The sequence below is a fragment of the Lepisma saccharinum genome, chromosome 17, assembly GCF_977018435.1.
Source record: "Lepisma saccharinum chromosome 17, izLepSacc3.1, whole genome shotgun sequence".
Classification (NCBI taxonomy): Eukaryota; Metazoa; Arthropoda; class Insecta; order Zygentoma; family Lepismatidae; genus Lepisma; species Lepisma saccharinum.
In genome coordinates this window covers 44602056-44622765 of record NC_139245.1, presented here as the reverse complement: position 1 = coordinate 44622765, position 20710 = coordinate 44602056, and the positions used below count along the sequence as shown (strand labels likewise).

At 39.2% G+C, this 20710-nt stretch overlaps 1 protein-coding gene across 2 annotated transcripts in view; it reads right to left on the bottom strand.

The window, feature by feature from the left end:
* The window catches only part of LOC146001713 (choline/ethanolamine transporter flvcr2a-like), a 55429-nt gene that overhangs the window by 25283 nt on the left and 9436 nt on the right, over positions 1-20710 (bottom strand). For both annotated transcript variants that reach the window (XM_083139379.1, XM_083139380.1), the window contains exons 2-3: positions 14410-14696; positions 4134-4358 (exon numbers count right to left, since the gene is read on the bottom strand). In XM_083139379.1, coding sequence (XP_082995505.1) covers positions 4134-4358; positions 14410-14696 — 512 coding nt within the window. The remainder of the gene's footprint in view (positions 1-4133; positions 4359-14409; positions 14697-20710) is intronic.

The following is a 20710-nucleotide window of genomic DNA, read 5'->3' as shown; positions in this document are numbered from 1 at the left end:
ACAATTAAGGGGCGAACTCGAATAATAATAATTCAAGTACATCGACTTTTATTTTAAAGCAACATTTCTGCATGTTAAAAATATGCATTACATAATATATACATAATTTACGTGTCATATTAAGTTTGATGTAAACTAGTAGTTTCAGATATGGTATGAAACTGATGGTAATATACCTGTAGATTTTTTCAATAAATAATTAGGAGGGTTTCTTATAATATTAAAGTAAAATTTCCTCTAAGCCACGGGAAATTTGGGTGCAAGTAAAAGTTTCGGAGAGGACAGTGCACCCCCCTGTCCTCCTGCCCCTGCCTGCTTTTATTAAATTTGGTGTTTGATGGTTACAACGTTAGTGTGACCGTTTCAATTATTGAATCTTACATTACTCTTACAAAACGATAATTTGATAAACATCTTTGAAGTTAACGCACCAGCATTCGCCACAAGTGGTTGAGGTGTTGCAGAATATGTGCCCAAATGACACACATGATGATGCTGACAATGATATTTAAGAATCTTTTATAGTAAAGCATACAAAGAGATAAACATAGAGAGAGGGAGGAAGAGAGAATGAGAGACAGAAATAAATACAGAGAGAAAGTGAATAGAAGGAGATAAATATGAGAAGAAAGAAAGTAGAGAAATGCAAGGAGAGACAAAGATATAGAGAACCATTAAAAGGAAGGAAAAGATATAGAAACAGAGGGAAAAATAGAAAAATAAAGGAATATAGAGAAAGGAAGAGGAAGTATGAAAAGGGGAGAGAGAGAGAGAGACAAAGTAGAAGGAAAAAGTGAAGGAGAAGAGCAAAGAGAGAGAGAGAGAGAGAGAGAGACAAAGTAGAAGGAAAGAGTGAAGGTAAAGATGGAGAAGAACAAAGAGAAAGAGAGAGACAAAGTAGAAGGAAAGAGTGAAGGAGAAAGAGTGAGACAAAATAGAAGGAAAGAGTGAAGGTAGAGAAGGAGAAGAACAAAGAGAAAGAGTGAGACAAAGTAGAAGGAAAGAGTGAAGGAGAAAGAGTGAGACAAAGTAGAAGGAAAGAGTGAAGGAGAAAGAGTGAGACAAAGTAGAAGGAAAGAGTGAAGGTAAAGAAGGAGAAGAACAACGAGAAAGACAGAGACAAAGTAGAAGGAAAGAGTGAAAGTAGAGAAGGAGAAGGAAAAAGAGAAAGAGAGAGACAAAGTAGAAGGAAGGAGTGAAGGTAAAAATGAAGAAGAACAAAGAGAAAGAGAGAGACAAAGTAGAAGGAAAGAGTGAAAGTAGAGAAGGAGAAGAACAAAGAGAAAGAGTGAGACAAAGTAGAAGGAAACAGTGAAAGAGAAGGAGAAGAACAAAGAGAAAGGGGGAGAGAGAGAGAGAGAGAGACAAAGTAGAAGGAAAGAGTGATGGTAGAGAAGGAGAAGAAGAAATAGAAAGAGAGTGAGAGAGAAGGAGAAAGAGAGAGAGAGAGAGAGAGAGAGAGAGAGAGAGCTGACAAGCTTGTATAAACAGTGAGACTTTGGGTGACCTGACGTCCCCTATTAGCCGGGACAGTCCTGTTTTTTGAGTTTCCGTCCCGGTTTTTTGTAATGTAAAACGGAACACCAATTTGCCCGTTATCTGTGACAATGACTTATCGAATGGGAAGTTCTGTAAAAATACACCTTGTCTACTATTACTATCAATTATGGCATTGTTTGTTAGAAATTATTTCACACTAGCTGATTGCCCGGCGTTGCCCGGGTATTTATTTATCCCAATCTTCTATTAGACACCTTGGGGTGATTTGTGATTCGACCTATTCCTGGAAGGGAAATGCTAGAGCACATTTGCAACAAATTTGACCCTATGCACCGGGGGTCGGAAATCAATGGGTTTCGAGTTATTGCAGTTTGGAGATTTTCATGACATATTCCGACTTGCGACCAAAAACTACTACTTGTGAAAAAACTACTCCACCCTCTACACTTAAGTGACACGTTGCCAACAGCTGACGAATGAGTGACTACTGGAAAAAAAATCATGACCAAAATTCCCATACGCACAAAAAGAAACAGTCATTAGATCACACGTCATGAGCAAATTTGGAAACTATCCTTTAAATCGAAGAGGATTATTCCAAAAAAATGGTAACACACTTAGCGTAAATACAGTATTACGGAGAAAACTTCCTCGTTTCATAAGCTCTCTAAAAAGATACAAATGTTGGCAACTGTCACACTGGTTGTGGGAAAAATCTGAATAAAAACTACAGAGCAAGTATCGGATTTTAGTTTCTTTTCATTTACGTGAGTATTCGGGAATCCGCGGGAATATTCGGGGACACAACCCAGGCCCACTCTCTTGCTCAATTCCGTAATCAGTTACCTTCAACCATTAGGAGTTCGGACGTCTCGTTGTTAACTAAACGCCCACAACAGCTTTCGTGTCAAATGGCTGCTTTCGGAAATGCAGAATACGCGGATATTGTTTATTGTTACGGGTTTTGTGATGACGACGACGCTGCAGCTCGATGATACTACCACAGGCGTTTCCCTAACCGTCATTTACCTGACGTGAGCGTATTTGGTACGACATATCGGCGCATTCGAGAAACGGGATCGGTTCAACGACGCCAAGGCGATGCTGGCAGACCCCGAGTTCACGATCCTGTCGAAGAGGAGGGAATCGTGCAGTGTTTTCGAGCAGAACGGTAACGAGGCGACTTGGCTTGACTCAATGAAAATTCTGGTTCACTGTGCATAAAGCAGGACTGTATCCATACCATCACACGCATACCATTAGAGGAGGGAGATCCTGTCAGAAGGATGGATTTTTGTCGATTTTTACTAAATACCGACACTGAAGACCCCCATCATCTGACAAGAATTCTGTGGACTGACGGATCCAAATTCCAACGCGCATTTTTGGGCCCCTAAGGGTCATAACCCAAGAAAATCTAAAGAAACGGCTCACCAGAGAAAATTCTCACTAAATGTGTGGATGGGAATCATCCACAATCATGTGATCGGGCTCTTCTTTCTGCCACAAAACCTAAACGGCATTACCTACGAAAACTTCCTAAGGGAAGAATTGACGACGCTGCTGGAGGATGTGCCGCTCGCCACAAGAAGGGGTATGATTTACTAACATGATGGCTGCCTAGCCCACTATTTCCGGGGTGTGCGACAGTGGCTGGACAAAAATTATACCTTGCGATGGCTTGGTCGAGGCGGCCCGAACACCTGGCCGGCGAGAAGTCCGGATTTGACGCCATGCGACTTTTACATTTCGGGTCACATGAAAGAGTACACCAGTATACCAGTGGACTCCCAAGAAGAGTTGAGAGAGAGAATTGTGGCAGCCGCCCAATACATAAGAGACAATGTGTCAACGTGAGCGACTGTATCTGAAGTACGCCCTAGGCTGCGCGCTTGCATATGTATGCGGGGCAGGGAATTTTAACAGGATTTGTAGTTTTTGTAACAGTTAATTCTGAGAACATGGAATCATGAGAATGGTAAATAACATTATTACTTCACTCATTTTCGTTAATTTATTTCTCAAAACCGACATAGTTTTTTTTGTTTTTTTTTTACTTTACAAAGAGGTCTACAACGCGCCTTCTCCGCTTTTTATTCAGATTTTTTTTTCCCAACCCCTGTGACATTTGCCAACATTTGTATCTTTTTGGAGAGCTTATGAAACGAGCATGTCTTTTCCGCAACTTTTACGCTAAGTATGTTACCATTTTTTTAAGTAATCCTCTTCGATTTAAACGATAGTTTCCAAATTTCTTCATGACGTGTGATCTAATGACTATTTCTTTCTGTGGGTATGGGAATTTTGGGCATGAATTTCTTTTCCCAGTAGTCACTCATTCGTCGGAGTTTTGGGTCGCAAGTCGGAATATGTCACGAAAATCTACAAACTGCAATAACTCTAAACCCATTGATTTCCGACCCCCGGTGCATCGGGTCAAATTTGTTGCAAATGTGCTCTAGTATTACCACTTTCCAGGAATAGGTCGAATTACGAATCACCCTGTATATCCTTACATGTACATACTGGTGTACTAAGGCTCCTTAGCTCCTTTTCAGCAGTATAATTCAAGCATAATAATAATAATAATAATAATAATTATAGTAGTAGTAGTAGTATCTGAGACCCTTTACCTGATTGCCGAACACACCAAGAGAGCAGGCCAGCGACACTTCGTTCGGCCCGAACCATACAGCAGCGAGTTTGGGAGGGACTCCCAGTGTGAAGATCTGAGCCAGTCCGACCAGCGTCTGCCCTAAGAAGGTCACGTAGAACCTGTCGGGCGACACCGAAAACACTTTGATCCAGGCGCCGATGGTTGTGATCCCTATACCCAGAAGAAGGGACATTCGCAAGCCCTAAAATTGAAGCAATGTATTCATTGTCTACTGAAATGACCAGCCTACTTATACCAACCTTCTTTTTACCACATTCAGCAAATCTCATTCAATTTTAACGTCTATTTTGTCATTTTATTTCTCTTGTAGTCTACGGTTATTACAAGCATAAAAACACAGTTTTTCGTTGTGACGTTTCAGGAGAACACACGCTCGCTTCTTGAGACATTTATTTTTAGTTTGATTAAAGTTACAGTTATAACAATGATTAATATTTTTAACAAATAAAATAAGTTATACAATGGATCTTGTCAATGTTACATTGCTGTATCATAGCAACTTAACTGTGAAACAAGCAGTGTGTTTTGATCAAGATCCATTGTATTTTTTTAAATAAAATTTTAACTATTGTTTCAAATGTAACTTGCAATGCGTACATACAAATAAAAAAAATCCTTTTTGGATGTCTCTTTTGGGAGTTTTTAGCAGTGGTGCCAACTTCTTTGGTCCTATGAGGCTCGAGCTCACCTAATAATTTACCTGTTATTGTATTTTGTTTTACAAATAAAGTTCCCGTGCTTAAGAAAACAAAATCCTTCATAATTATACACATAAAGAATTCTCAAAACTTAATTACTGATTGTGTTATCAAAATATTTCATAATAATTTGTTACACTACAATATGATATGATACTTTTCACTGTCCTGTATTATTTACACCATCAGTGGTCACTTCTAGTGTTGGGCCATACAGGGTGTCTCAAAAGTAATAGCGCAAACTGACACAGGTGAAAGTACACGATAATAGAAACCAAAAAGTCTCAGTAAACATGGGTCTACAAACGAGCCGTTTTCGAGATAATTGCGAATGTTGGTTGGTTGAATTGGTGTCTTAAGTCCACTTTGCACAGTAAGGCTAATTAGGACTGAACCTACAGTTTAAAGTGGGATCCGAACCACTAAGTGCATCCAGCGGGTATCGAACCCGGGCTATATTATTGCGAATATGTGGTTACAAGCCGCCACTGACTTCAATGTTTGTAAACGTCGTCCTAGTTGCTAAAATGCTAATAATGTGTGCGAATGTGTGGTTGGAAGCCGTCACTGATTGCATTTTGTAAACACCGAGTGCTTTACTCCTTGCGCGTTCCGAGGTTTTCTCTTTGTTCACAAAACAAAACATTTCCGAGAGCTGGCGTTGTAATCAAACAGGATGGATACAATCAGTACACAGTCTAATCGAACTGTGGGAGTCACTTTTCTTACTGTATTATTAGCATTTTACTGAGACTTTTTTGCTTATATTATCGTGCACTTTCACCTGTGACAGTTTGCACTATTACTTATGAGACACCCTGTATATCGTCCAGACGATATATCGCGATATTGAAAAATATCGTCCAGGCGATATCAACTATGGTCACGATATTTAGGCGATATATCGTCACGATATTTGGCGATTTATATCGTGTAGACGATATATCGCCGATATCATAATACGGAAAAAAATTCAAATCGTATCGTCTGTGACGATATTTTCTTGGCATATCGCGATATGAAATTTCCGATATCGTCCATCTCTAGACTCACATCGTTATTAGCACAGTAAGGGAGGAAAAACAAGGGCTTATAAACAGGATGCGTATAGATGAGCAGGCAGAAAAGCATCGAAAATACAAAATAAGCATTAAAATTGATGAACATCGACAGATTTTTCATCATTTACCGGATTAAGGAACTCAAAAAGAAATGATCCTCAAATAGGCACTTATGATTAAAACAGGAAGAAAACAGCCACTTTAAAATTCATGTATTCCTCTCGGAAATGGCCTGAAACTGTTACTAAACGTAAAAGCCTACATTTATTTATTTATTTATTATATCTTATCTTAATATGGAGACAATTAAGCCATACAACATTTCATTTGGAACAATATTAACACAAAACAAGAAACAAAAGAGGCATTTCAGGGCGAATTCTCAGCCTACGAATGACATATAGTATTATTGCGTAAATTTTAAAACAAATATCAGAGTTTCTCTAAAGTTGGCGCTACTGTACACAACAAATTATAAAGGTAAGGACAAACTAAAAAAAAAATCTTAGCAGTCTTCTCACAAAGCTGAAAACACTTGTTAATAAAATGGTTAAAACATTCTCTGAAGAAATTTGATTGATTGATTTGGTGTTTTAAGTCCACTTTATGCACAGTATGGATAATCAGGACTGGACCTACAGTTTAACCCTTCGTGGTGTGACGTTCCTTTCTGGTGTTCGCCACTGGATCACGGATTACTACGTCACGGTAGCTACCCAATCTCCCTGTGCGGCGGAGTTATGAGACTCACCTTAATGTATACTACACTTGATTCTCAGGACGAAACGATTTGAACAAAAAATTAGCTTCTTACTATTTTACAAATTTAATAAAACATTTTACCTTTAAACAATCACTGCAAATTAATAACAATATTCACCAACACAATCACTTTTGAATTAAGTTGCTGCTTTTTCTTTAAAACAGCGTTTTTCACAAAATAGACGTCATCTTCCGCAACTCAACTTATTTCTTTCTCTTTTTGCACTGTTGTCCTCGCAACCGAATCAATAAAAGATTGGACAGTTCTACACATCTTCACAAACCGGAAATGACTTCCGCTTCCGATATTGCGTGTAACAAATGTACAATTAAAATTACAAATTTAAGCCAATATCAAAATATCAAACAACAGTATTGAAACTAACAAATAAATCAAATGTGAAATTAACAGAAAACGAATAAAATATTTCATATGGTCAAAATAAACAAAGCGTATCAAGTTCTCCTCCCATACAAACAAAGAAAATTGAGGTAATGTTTATGTACGAAATTTTCTTTGCTACGAAAATTAGTCCTTTTTCATCTGGTGATGCCATCTTTGCAATAATTCCTGTGTTCTTTCGGGTGAACAATTAATTTTCTTCAGGTTGGAAAAATTTTCCCTTCCTATTAATTTGTCCTTCCAAGGATCCAGCAAGTTAGCTGTGTTGTGCTTAACATCCTGAACTACATACGGGCCAACGAAGTATTCAAAGAACTTGGATATTTCTTTATCTTTAGCTGAACTTAACCGGTGGTTCCTTTTTAAAACCAGGTCTCCTTCTTTTAGTGTGAACGAATGGGGATTGATCCGTATGTTCTTTTTGTTCTTCTGTCGGCTGTTTCGACTTTCTGCGATGAATAATTTGGTTTCCCAGGCTAGAGTCTTCCACTCACTATCTTCAGGCCAGTCTAATTCCTGCAGTAAGTTAGCTGCTACAGGTCGATTATAAAATAACTCCACTGGGGCATAACCGGTAGCCTCGGATATAGAATTATTGATGAGCCAACAGACAGTCCTCACTTGTTTACACCAGGAGTCGTGTTTCCGATTGCAAAACGTCCTTAGAAGTCTTACAATTTCCTGATTGCTTCTCTCAATCGGATTGCTTGCTGGGTGATAAGGAGTGGTCCTGATGGGTCTAACAGAGTGGTTTTCCATAAATTGTAGCCATTGCTTGGACAGAAATTGACTTCCCTGTCGGACAGCACATACTTAGGTTTCGGATAATGGGTGAAGTATCCCTGCTCTAACTTCCTAATAATTTCACCAGTAGTGGCTGTTCGTAACGGATAGGCTGTTAAGTATCGGGTTCCTACATCAATCAAGGTCAGGATATAGTAGAACGATGAAGACTTAGGTAGTTTTCCAATGATGTCTATTGACAGAACTTCATGTGGTTTCTTTTGGGTCGTGGTCAATCTCTCTCTACATATCCCAAGCTTATCGGGCTTGTTCTTTGAACATATCAAGCACTCTTGAATATATCGTGAAATGTCAGACTTCATATTTTTCCAGAAGTACCTTTTTCTTACTCTCTGATAAGTTTTTGTAAACCCAAAATGGCCAGTGTTATCATGTTCAGCCTCCAACACTTTATCCTTTAAAATTTGCGGAACCACTATACAATGGAATTTCTTTTTACCTCTAGAATTCTTAAATAAAAGGTCTTCCCTCAAGAAATATTTAGCCTCTTCATCTCCATTATTTAACTTGTCTGATATATCTTTACACATTGGATCTTGACTTTGGGACTCCTTCCACAGTTGGATCTCCTGGTTAGGCATGAGAATTTTCTTAGCTGACCACACCTGTAGAATGGTAGGAGTGTTGCCTTCTGTCTCCAGAACCCCTTCAGCCACAGGATAACGACTTAGTACGTCAGCGATCTTATTACTCTTTCCTTCCACATGAATGATCTCATATTTATATTGTTGAAGTTTCAGAGCCCATCGCGTTAATCTGCCATTCCAGTTACGACTATTTTCTAACCATATTAGATTTTTATGATCAGTATAGATGAAAAATTTCTGACCATACAGATAAACTTTAAAATGGTCTATCGCAAATAACACAGCTAGACACTCTAGTTCTTGCACTGTATAATGCTTTTCATGGGGCTTTAATTTTCTGCTGGCATACTGAATAATGCGAATCTCAGTCAGATTTATAGGAGTTTCGTGGTTTCCTTGAAATAGAACCGATCCAAGTCCTAACGAAGAAGCATCACACATTATGCAAAACGTCTTAGAAAAATCGGGTTGCGCTAACGCCGGCAGTTGCACTAGTTCCTGTTTCAATCTTCTGAAACAGTTTTCTCTCGTGTTGGTCCATTCCCATTTAACATTCTTTGACAACAATTGTTCTAAAGGGGTAGATTTTTGTGCCAAATTCTCAACAAAACGACGTCTCCAGTTAATCAGCCCGAGAAATTGTTGCAAATCCTTCTTGTTCCTGGGACGTGGAAATTTCAAAATGGCTTCATTCTTCTTAGGATCAACCCTGATGTGTGTTCCGGATATAATATGGCCTAGATATTTAATTTCTTCCTTTCCGAATTCACACTTCTTAAGTTTCACTGTATGGGCCTCCCAGATGGCGCAGTGGTAGCGTCGTCGCCTTGTTATCAAGGGGTCCCGGGTTCGATACCCGGTGGAGGCACAAGTGGTTCGGATCCCACTTTAAACTGTAGGTCCAGTCCCAATTAGCCTTATTGTGCATAAAGTGGACTTAAAACAACAAATCAACCAACCAAATCTTAAGTTTCACTGTAAAACCTTCCTTCTGAAGAGTATCCAAGACGAATGATAAGTGTTGAAAATGTTTGTGAATCGTTTCATCAAATATCAAAAGATCATCTATATAAACTGTCAAGAATTTCTCAGTAGATGGATTAAACAAATTGTGCATGGAATACATAAATACAGCTACTGCATTGGTCAAACCGAAAGGCATTCTCGTAAAACACCAAGATCTTCCGTTGTATGTAAAGGCTGTGTATATTTGATGCTTCTTATTAATTGGAATTTGTAAATATCCTGAAGCAAGATCCAAACAGGAGAAATACTTCTTCCCTCTAAATTTCTGTAGAGCTTCCTGAATTTGAGGTACTGTACTCCTGGGAGCTACAATTTGTTTATTTAGTTTTCTAAAATCAATGCAGGGTCTAACCGACCCGTCCGGTTTATCCACTACTAATAAGGGATTTAAATATGGTGAGTTGCAAGGTATAATTACTCCCCACTCTTGCCACTTCAATAATTCTTCTTCCAGCTTTTTCTCTTGGACAACGGAACAGGATAAGGATTGGAGAACACAGGTTCTTCACTGGTCAGATTTATTTCACAGATAGAATTCCTAGATAATCCTGGTTTGTCGGCGAATATTCTTCTATATTTCAACAATAAATTAAATAGCTGCTCCTTTTCCTCAACTCTCAAAACATCTGAAGCAAAGGCTTTATCTCTTATGTCTGATTCTGTTGCAGTCCACTCATCAGCGTTAGCTTCTTCCTCCGCTTTCGTACACTGTATTAAGGCTGTCTTCTCCCGCGACTCGCCCTTCTCTGAATCTCCAGCGTTAGGAAGTAAATGTTGCTCTACTGTGTGTCCGCCATTGATCAGATACAATTTTTCTGCGCCTGCATCCAGAGTGGCTTTGTATCTTCGAAGGAAAGGATAACCAAATAATAAGTCAGCTTCTAAGCACTTGACCACATATACTAAATCTTCAAATATAAAACCGCCAATTTCAAAATTTTTTCGCCTGCAACCAGCTATCCGTGATCTTTCTTTTCCAGCAAAATCTTTTAATATTACGCCTGGACACTTCTGCAATTTAAGACCTGGTAATCGCTCTCGTACATGAAGCCAAATATTATAATTCATAAGGGTACATTCGCTACCCGTGTCCAGAGTGCATTTTATTTGGAATCCTAATACCTCGACTGAAATTTCAGGTTTCTTCACATTCCCTATCTTCTTCCATTATCGTCTTTCTAATTTTTAAATAATTTAGAGGAGTGGCTTCGATATTCAAGAACAATACTTCTAACGGATCTTCTGTTAGGAATGGGTCTTCACTTTCGTCACTTTCTTGTACTTGCATGCCCTTCATTGCAAGCGTAAGAGTACCGCTTACAACGGGCGCTGGGCTAAACCCAGAACTTCATTGCAGTTAATTTCCCATGGCGACGCTGTAACTCTAAGATTACTGGAAGGTAGCTCTTCCGTCTGTATTGCACACTCTTTTCGTTCTGGAGCTCTTTGATCTCTTCTCCAACTATTTGTGTACGGCGTAGTCCTTCTATAAAGTCTGTTACTTGTCCAGTTTCTATTCTTCCACCTTCCACCCGGGAATCGCTGTCCTTCTCTGGTGATTGGTTCCTTCCCATTTCCGCTCTCTGCGCTGCGGGATCCTCCAGGATTATTAGTAGAAGTTGTCATCTGTACTCTGCGAACTCGAGGTTGGTTAGGTCTCCTTTCTTCTGCTTTATTTCCGTCGCCTCTCCACCCATCTATCTGTTCTGAGGCTTCGTACTTCCCCAAGAAGTTGGTCAACTGGTCAATGTTTCGAGGATCTCTTGTTAATACTAGCTGCCGTATTCTGTATGGGAGCTGATGAATAATTAAACTTAACACTTCTGTTTGGTCCACACGTTCGACCAAGTTACAGTATGACCCGTAGACGTCCCAACAATAATCCTCCATAGAAAGACCTGAGGATTTGGAATATCTTCTGTTTCTTAAAATCTGGATCTCTCTCTGCTTCGCTTCTGCAGAGGCATACTGTTTTTTAAACGCGGCACAAAATTGTTCAAAAGACTTCCACCTTCTCTCGTTGGCAATAAACCAGGCTTTAGCTTTCCCTTTCATTACAGAAGGAAGCACCTTTAATCTATAGTGCATAGGCATTTTCATTATGTCCATGGACGTTTTCAGTTCTTCCAAATAACGCTCCGCTGATATGGAATTTATTTCTCTGGTAAATTTGCTCAGAGTTAATATCCGACATTCTAAAAAAATGTCCAGTGTGAGATGGACTATGAGAGACATCAGGAGATTTATCAATATCTTCTCTGGGTATCCCTTTTGTACTTTGGATACGTCTTCTCCTCTTACGGTTCCTTTTAGTCACCAATTCAGCAGAAGATACAGATTCTGTTGAAGATATACCGGAAATCAAAGGGTCATTATCATCTCTCACCCATCGAATATTTTCCACAGATCTGCCAGTATTTCCAGCAGTCATTCCTGGATATCCTTGCACAGATTCTAAATGTAATCTCTCCAACTTCCCTAAAAGGAATTCCTCCATAAAATAGAACTTCTGGTTAATTTCCTTATTCATCTTCTCACTGTCCTGCATACACACATTCCTTGAAGTACTTTGCTGATCCACGACGGATTCTATCCTTGCCCTTACGGTGTCCAATTCATTCATTACTTTTCGTCTGTCTACTACCCAGACTTCTTCTATCTTATTTAGAGCATCTCTCCCTTCATCAATTTGTTTTAACAAATCACGTCGCACAGCTTCCAATTCTTCTTTGTTTTCTTGTTTTCTGTCTTCTATTACTTTCATCATTTCATTTTTATCATCTTTCCGCTCATCCTCAATCTTCTTCATCAATTCTTCTCGGTCTGCTTTCATTCTCGTCATCATTTCCTCCTTATCATTCCTAAATACCTCCTCTAAGTTCCTGAAAGCTACTTTAGTTTCGTTTCTTCCGTCTTCAATAATCTTCATCAGTTCCTTTTTATCCTCTTTCCGTCCTTCTTCTATCATCTTCCTCAATTCATTCTTATCTTCTAGCCTTCCTTCTTCCATTTTCTCAAACCTCTTTATCATTTCATTCTGATCTTCTTTCCTTCCTTCTTCAATGATCTTCCTCAATTCATTCTTATCTTCTAGCCTTCCTTCTTCCATTTTCTCAAACCTCTTTATCATTTCATTCTGATCTTCTTTCCTTCCTTCTTCAATGATCTTCCTCAATTCATCCTTATCTTCTAGCCTTCCTTCTTCCATTTTCTCAAACCTCTTTATCATTTCATTCTGATCTTCTTTCCTTCCTTCTTCAAACCTCTTTATCATTTCATTCTGATCTTCTTTCCTTCCTTCTTCAATTCTCTTTAACCAGCCACAAAGTACCTCCATATTTAAAGTAGCACTATGCGATTTGCAATTTTTACAAACTAAGTCACCATCAGGAAGAAATTCTCTGGATATTGGCAAATTTGCACACCCTAAATGGAAATACGCCTCGCATTTCCTGCACTGAAATATTTCGTCCAAGGGCTTATCTTTATCATCACAACAACTCAATTTATCCATTTTCTTCTTGCTCTGGCTTCTCAAAAGTTTCCTACTCATACCTTGATATCTCTGCAAAATCAATCACATGACTTACATCTATGTGTTATCAGACTTTGTAACGCTCGACAATTTCCTCATGACTTCACACTGCACAAAACACACGTTTTTTCACACGATATTACAGTTACATTTATCCTTTTACATCATCGGGGCCTTCACGTTGGTCGCCAATTTTACCTGTGACGTTCCTTTCTGGTGTTCGCCACTGGATCACGGATTACTACGTCACGGTAGCTACCCAATCTCCCTGTGCGGCGGAGTTATGAGACTCACCTTAATGTATACTACACTTGATTCTCAGGACGAAACGATTTGAACAAAAAATTAGCTTCTTACTATTTTACAAATTTAATAAAACATTTTACCTTTAAACAATCACTGCAAATTAATAACAATATTCACCAACACAATCACTTTTGAATTAAGTTGCTGCTTTTTCTTTAAAACAGCGTTTTTCACAAAATAGACGTCATCTTCCGCAACTCAACTTATTTCTTTCTCTTTTTGCACTGTTGTCCTCGCAACCGAATCAATAAAAGATTGGACAGTTCTACACATCTTCACAAACCGGAAATGACTTCCGCTTCCGATATTGCGTGTAACAAATGTACAATTAAAATTACAAATTTAAGCCAATATCAAAATATCAAACAACAGTATTGAAACTAACAAATAAATCAAATGTGAAATTAACAGAAAACGAATAAAATATTACGTATGGTCAAAATAAACAAAGCGTATCAGTGGGTTGCGCGAGAAAAGTTACGTCGATGGTCGCGCAAGGTCTCAGAGACCGGGTTTTTAAAATGTACCACATTAATGGTCTAAAACGTCAAATCTTCAATTATTACAATTATATATTTTCTTTCAATAATTGAGATTCTATAAAACTATAAAAATTGAAATTCTATAACATTTTAAAAAGGTACTCTTCATGGAACGGTATATTGGATACCGGATTTTCAGTAAAAACTGGTTTCCCATGGACTCAGACAGCAAGGGGCTTCAACGAAGGCTCCCTAGCGGCTCAAATATTTTATTAACACTAAAACAAAACGGTGGGGTAAAGAGGAAGGTTAGAAACTCAGCTAGACAAGGGGGGGTGTTGGCAAAACAATCATTGATTGATTGATTGATTTGGTGTTTTAAGTTCACTTTATGCACAGCAAGGCTAATCGGGACTGGACCTACAGTTAAAAGTGGGATCCGAACAACTATGTGCCTCCACCGAGTATCGAACCGGGGACCCCTTGATTACAAGGTGACGACGCTATCACTGCGCAGGCCCCTGAAGAAATTACAATCGGTCCATTCGAGAAGGGAACGCAAACTCACCTTCTTAGAGAGGATCCAGCTGGCCGGGAACACGAAGGGGACATAGAGCGCCATGAAGATCATGGATGTCCAGTCGACGGCGTAGTTCTCCACGCCGTAGTACTTGACCACGATGTTGGCGATGATTGAGTAGTAGATCCAGTGGATGGCGTTCACCATGGAGCAGAGGACGAACAGGGCGAGCATCAGCCAGCGCCTGGGGTACACCCGGCAGTCCTCCTCCTTCAGCCTCGGGGGTGTCTCCGTGGCGATGGTAAGGTCCTCCTTGCGATGGCACATACCTGCAGCTGGAATGGGAAGAAAGGGTGGTTGAACTTGTGGGCAAAGATTGAGACTACTTTATGCTCAGAAAAGTTAATCGGGACTGGAACAGCTGTCTCTCCACTGGAATCGAACCCGGGATACCTTGATATTAAATTATATATGATTCGTATATCGTCGTATGAGAAGCAGAGGACCTCCCCGATAGCGTAGTTTAACGTCACCGCCTTGTAATCAAGGGGTTCCGGGTTCGATACCCAGTGGAGGCACATAGTTGCTTGGATCCCACTTTAAACTGTAAGTCCAGTCCGGATTAGTCTTACTGTGCATAAAGTAAACTTAAAACACCAAATCAATCAATCAATTAAAACTGTAGGTCCAGTCCCGATTATTTGTGCATAAAGTGGACTTAATACAAAACCTCAATCAATCAATCTCAGTATGAGAAGCAGAGGAACATAACTCTAAAAACACTGTTTTCCGTTTTGTTTAAACAAACTCTGGAGAGGTTTATTTTGGAGTGGGGTCGAGACATCTAAACCTCTAATCGTTAGCAGTAAGGAAAAGCCACGTATCTCTAACTTATTGACTCTTTTTCAGAGTCGAGCATATTCCTAACAATACATTATTTTCTGTCTCCTGTAAATCTGATAAACTGGAGTTAAGTCCCTCTGGTTCTTACACGACAATATGATATATGATGGTTTATTTTTCTTCGCTTTTCTGCCACTTTTGGCTAATCTCGAAGATGAGTATGTGTGATGAGATTGATGAAGAGACACTCACAAAGAGCACACATGACCAGGGAGGGATTCGAACCCTGGATCCCTGGCGTCGTAGCGCGCTGTGCTAACCACTCCGCCAACGGATGTCCGCCGGGATTCTTTGATTAAATGTGACAGCGTTACCACTACGCTATCGTGGAGGCTAACGTTCTTTGCGAAATGTTGTGAAGTGGGCGCAGCATTCTCTTTTTGAAAATGATTTGATTCGGGTTTTATGTATTTCTACTTTGAGCTAATCGGTATGATTGAGGATGATGATGGGCTTGACAGACACGCCCATTCCCAAAGAAGCTGGGTGGCCGAGCGCACCAAGTGATCGGCTTTCGATTTCACCACCGAAACTCCCGGGTTCGAGTCCCGCTCTGGGTGTGGGTGTTCTTGGTAGGTATCGGTTTCATCTAATCATCCCTCCTCGTCGCGAATAGGGTAAGGATGTCGAATCGACCCTTCCTAATAGAAATATGTATGATACATCGTTGGAAAGGATATAAATCAAGGATTCCAGAAATGTAGGATTTAAGGTGATGAAACAATTGGAAATGGAAAAAGAAACTAGTATTATGTTTGTGGAACATTCATTATAAATGAAACATAATGAGCCTAATTTACGTTCAGATGAAAGGCTAGATGCCTAATTTGTTATTTTAGGCTTGTTGGGTTTAGTTATCTTCGCATAAATAATACATTTATAGTGTATTTATGCTAAGAGAACCAAACCTAACAGACCTAACCTAACATCGTAGGCATTCCTCGAGTGACGTCACAACGCAAGGTTGTTCTTACTTTGTGCGATAAGGGAGACAAGCGAACTGTGAGGATCTCCCTTATAGCACAACGCTAGTACAACCTTGAACAATAAAATCACCAAAAACCATATATTTCCCAAACAAATTGAATTTAAATTAACGGAAATAATTTACATCTATTAAAAAGTAGAAACTTCCATATCCAAAAATAAAATGAAAATCATAAATGCGGACGAAAAAACGAAATAAAGAAAGTTGAATCCTAGTGGAAATTCGCATACATATCCACGTTAAGATCCAAAGTTCGACCTGGCAATACTGTGTGTTTACAAATGGAAATAGAATAAAGGAAAACTCCTATGATAAGTAATGTAAGAAAGTTTATATCACAGAGAAGGAACTTCTAATTGAAAAATGCACAGTGCCAAATCGAGGCACGAATTCAGTGCAGTCTAGCCGCGAATAGCCCCCCCCCAAAAAAAAAACAACAATATTCTGAATGAAACAGATCGAGATTATCGTTCGACATGTTCTCAATATCCTGTGGTGCAGTGGGATCCATGAGTATTACCGTGCAAATTGTCCATGACTATTTTCATTAAGATTTCTCTCACATCCTATGTGTTTCTAAGCTATGAATTTTTGTGTATGCTGGTGCAGAAGTTGTCAACAGCTTGTTTTGAGTTTTCTGTTAATTCTTGAAGCTTTTATTTGGTCAAATAAAGTACACGAACTTGGTGATGGACAATTTGCACGGTAATACTCATAGATCCCACTGTACAATAAATAACAATCACAAACCAAGATCTTAACTAATCGTACGTACCTGTAGCTAGAACCTCGTGTAGTTTCGGAACACAAAGAGAGGTGTGCCTTTGATGAGCCGAAAGTATGATAAAAGAATGATAATGTTCTCGTTTCGCTTATCTAACTAGGCAAACGCTGTTAAAACACTTCCAATGACAAAACTTCCCAATGTCGCTAGGCCACAAGTGGTAGCAAATGTTTTTCTTGGCTCGACTGCATCATACTGTCATGACGTCATTAGTATATTTCCACAACACGGTTCCTGATATGCGCAATATAAACATGTGAAGTGAACGTAAAAAGAGAGTGGAGTTAATGACAATTGAAATAACACCCTCGCCCTTGTATTGTATTGTTGGCAGGCAATATTACAGTACAGTATAGTGTGACGGGTTGCATGACAACCAAGGATACCTATAGAGACGGTGATTCTCAAAGTGTGCTCCATGGAGTCCAAGGGGCTCCGCGACGCCCTGACCCCGAGTAGACCCCTCTGGCACTGGCGTAAGCCCCCTTAACATTAGGTAAACTATTATGTATAATTTTAAGTGAAGAGTGAAAATGTAGATAGCATATATTATATTTTGCTTACAACTTGGTGAAGGATTCACAGAGCATGAACAACAGCTATTACATTTGTCCATCTTGTATATGAGCCGAAGTCTAAGTAGCAGAAAGTATTTAGAATATCCTCTAGACTTTCGAAAGTTCTTTCATGGGGGAGTTTCTGTATTTGTAACTTCTCTGCTCATGTTGCGGCCTCCCGTTTAGACAGAAATCTGACTTTGACGTCATCATCCACATTTCTTCCACATCTGCGTCAAAGGTCAACAGCTCCCAAGTTTTGGGAACGAAGGGGAGTTTTATTGCTTAACCGAGGTCGGAATGTGCGGTAGGAACTATTATTGACTATTGTGCATTTTTATTGCATGATATATTGATTGTATCATCAAAAGTGGTATGGAATGTGTAGTAAGGAATGATATCAGCAGCAGTCAATTAACACTGCAAGAGATGTTTCAGAAGATATAGAAAAAAGTGCAGTATTTGTATGACATTTCTAAATTTTATATTTTACATTAACTTAATGATCATCCATCCTCCCACACACATAATTTACCTTCATTTTATACTGTTAAACTTTTGAAAATGGACTTGGTTTACAAAGCACCCACTGGAGATCAATTCTAGCTACGTACTGCTAAGCAGAGTTTCCCTGACGCTCTTCTGTTATGCTCGATTGTAGGAATTTAAAACACATGATTGCACCACGACTATTACTCCAGTTTCTTGCCGTCTCTGCAGTTCATTTGGCTTCAGTTGATTCAGGGAAAGTGGCGATTCGTGAGTTCGCTATGGATCGGCGGCTCAAGACTGGAGCATTGGAATTCCCATCAAAGGAAGCTACTTCCACAGCGGATGTTTCGGAGCCAGTGCCAGACCCTTCAAAACCAGAAGACGAGAAAACCCAAGACTCCAGAATGGAAGAATGTACGAGTGATACGTACACTGGGAACAAATGCTGCTGGATGAAAAACTCGCGCCTGTGCCGTTAAGAAACGTAAATATGATGAAATAAGAAACACAGGCACTCCTCACACTTCTGAGGTCAGTAATTACTTTCTTCTTACGAATACTTGCCATTCAGTTGTACCTTACCTTACCTTATAGTGCTACAGCTCCTCGTGGTCTTTGGTCTCCTCAACTATGTGTCTCCATCTGTCCTTGTTCTCTGCAATCTTTTCACCTTCAAGTGACGCAGATCTTCCAGGACACATTATCCACCCATCTCTTCATTGATCTTCCTCTTCTTCTTGTTGAGTACATTTTCTCTTGCGTCACTTTCCCTTGCATTCTATCCTTTCCCATTCTCTGTACATGACCCAGCCATCGTATTTGTTGAGATTTAATAATTTCTCACTGCATCCTCTTTCTCTATTATATTGTTAATTTCTTCATTAGTCCTTATTTTCCAGAAATTATTCTCAATTATCGGTCCATAAATTTTGCGTATCGCCCTTCTCTCAAATCTGCGCAATGCTTCCTCTTGTATTTATTACCCTTGTTTCAGACCCATATGTTATTATTGGTCTGATTTATGTTTTGTGTATGGTGATTTTAAGTTTCCTGTTTATTAATTTGCCATGCAGTTGTAAGAGCATTACCTTTGATACCTTTTTTGAAATGATTTATCTTTTTACTCTATGCCCAGAACCTCAGAAACTATAAAAGTGTAGTGTTAGCTAAAACCAATACTTCTGTGAAACGCAATTCCCGAATTCTCTATGGCTGTAAAAATATAATTTTGCCTTGACCGGCATAGAAAAAATGATGGAGGTCTCATGATAACCGCAATGGATAGCTACATTGAATTCGTCATAACAATACGTAAATGAATGAAGATTATTATAAGAAAATGATTTGATTTTATTTCAAATTAATCTGCTTTGATTTGAATTTTGTTATTTATGTTGGTTTCATTTCACTTTCGGCTAATCGCGACGATGGGGATTAGTGATGATATGATGCAATTGATGGACACTCACAAAAAACACACTTACACAAGCCTGGATTCGAGCTCGCAACCCCTGGCGTCGTAGAGGACAGGTGCGCCAACTTCATAATACTTTTGAGGAGGGAGGCAAGATGTGGGCACACACACAGACACACACCCTAGAACGGTAGCATAAATAACCATAGGGTAGCAGATGGAAAATGCCAGGCAATGGATAATTCAGAACATGTGGCAGACAGACATTTCATGTTTATTGTTTTCTTAGCTGAGGAAGAGTTCCATCTGTGAGTGATCTTTCGGGTGTACTCTTACATCTTACCATAAAGTGGAGTATAAAGCAATAGCAATCATAATTAGCGCTGAGCCGATACCGATGCCGATGCCGATACCGATACCGATGCCGATACCGTTGCCGATACCGATACCGATACCGATGCCGATACTGATACCGATACCGATGCCGATACTGATACCGATACCAATGCCGATACCGATGCCGATACTGATGCCGATACCGATGCCGATACTCTAACCGATTCCAACCAATACCGATACCGGTACTTGAAAATTGATATAATTAGAAATTGTTCAAAAGAATGATTAATATATGTATGTAAGTATTCCACTCAAATTATATAAATCAATTTAACCAACACATTTGTTTTAAAATACTCAAGAATTACATGAGAATATTAAATTACACGTATGTTATTACAGAAATCAGTTTGTCACTCAAAACTGGCGGAAAATTAAAAGTAACTTGAAATTTTGGAAAATTTCCAGGATAATTAGACTTTGTGAAAGTGTCGCGGAGCAATTTTTTGAGTCCGTGAAAGACCAAAAAAGTATCGGCCGGAATCGGTAAATAAATTCCACCGAATACTTTCCGATACTCATACCACGGGTATCGGCCGATACTGACACATCGGAATCGGTATCGGCTCAGTCCTAATCGTAATGATTATTGAAAAATTTTCAAAAACCACAAGAAGCTTCTAATGCACATGTTAAAATTGTAGCCCAGTCCAAACTAGCCACTGTACAACACCTTTTATTTAACTGGAATAAAAAAAAATGCTTTTATGGCAGTTAAAAATGAATTATTTATTTCTGTTTAGTTGCGAAATTATAGATAGCCCACTGAGGCTAATCGTGACTGTATCTGGGCTAGGCGGACAGGATGACGG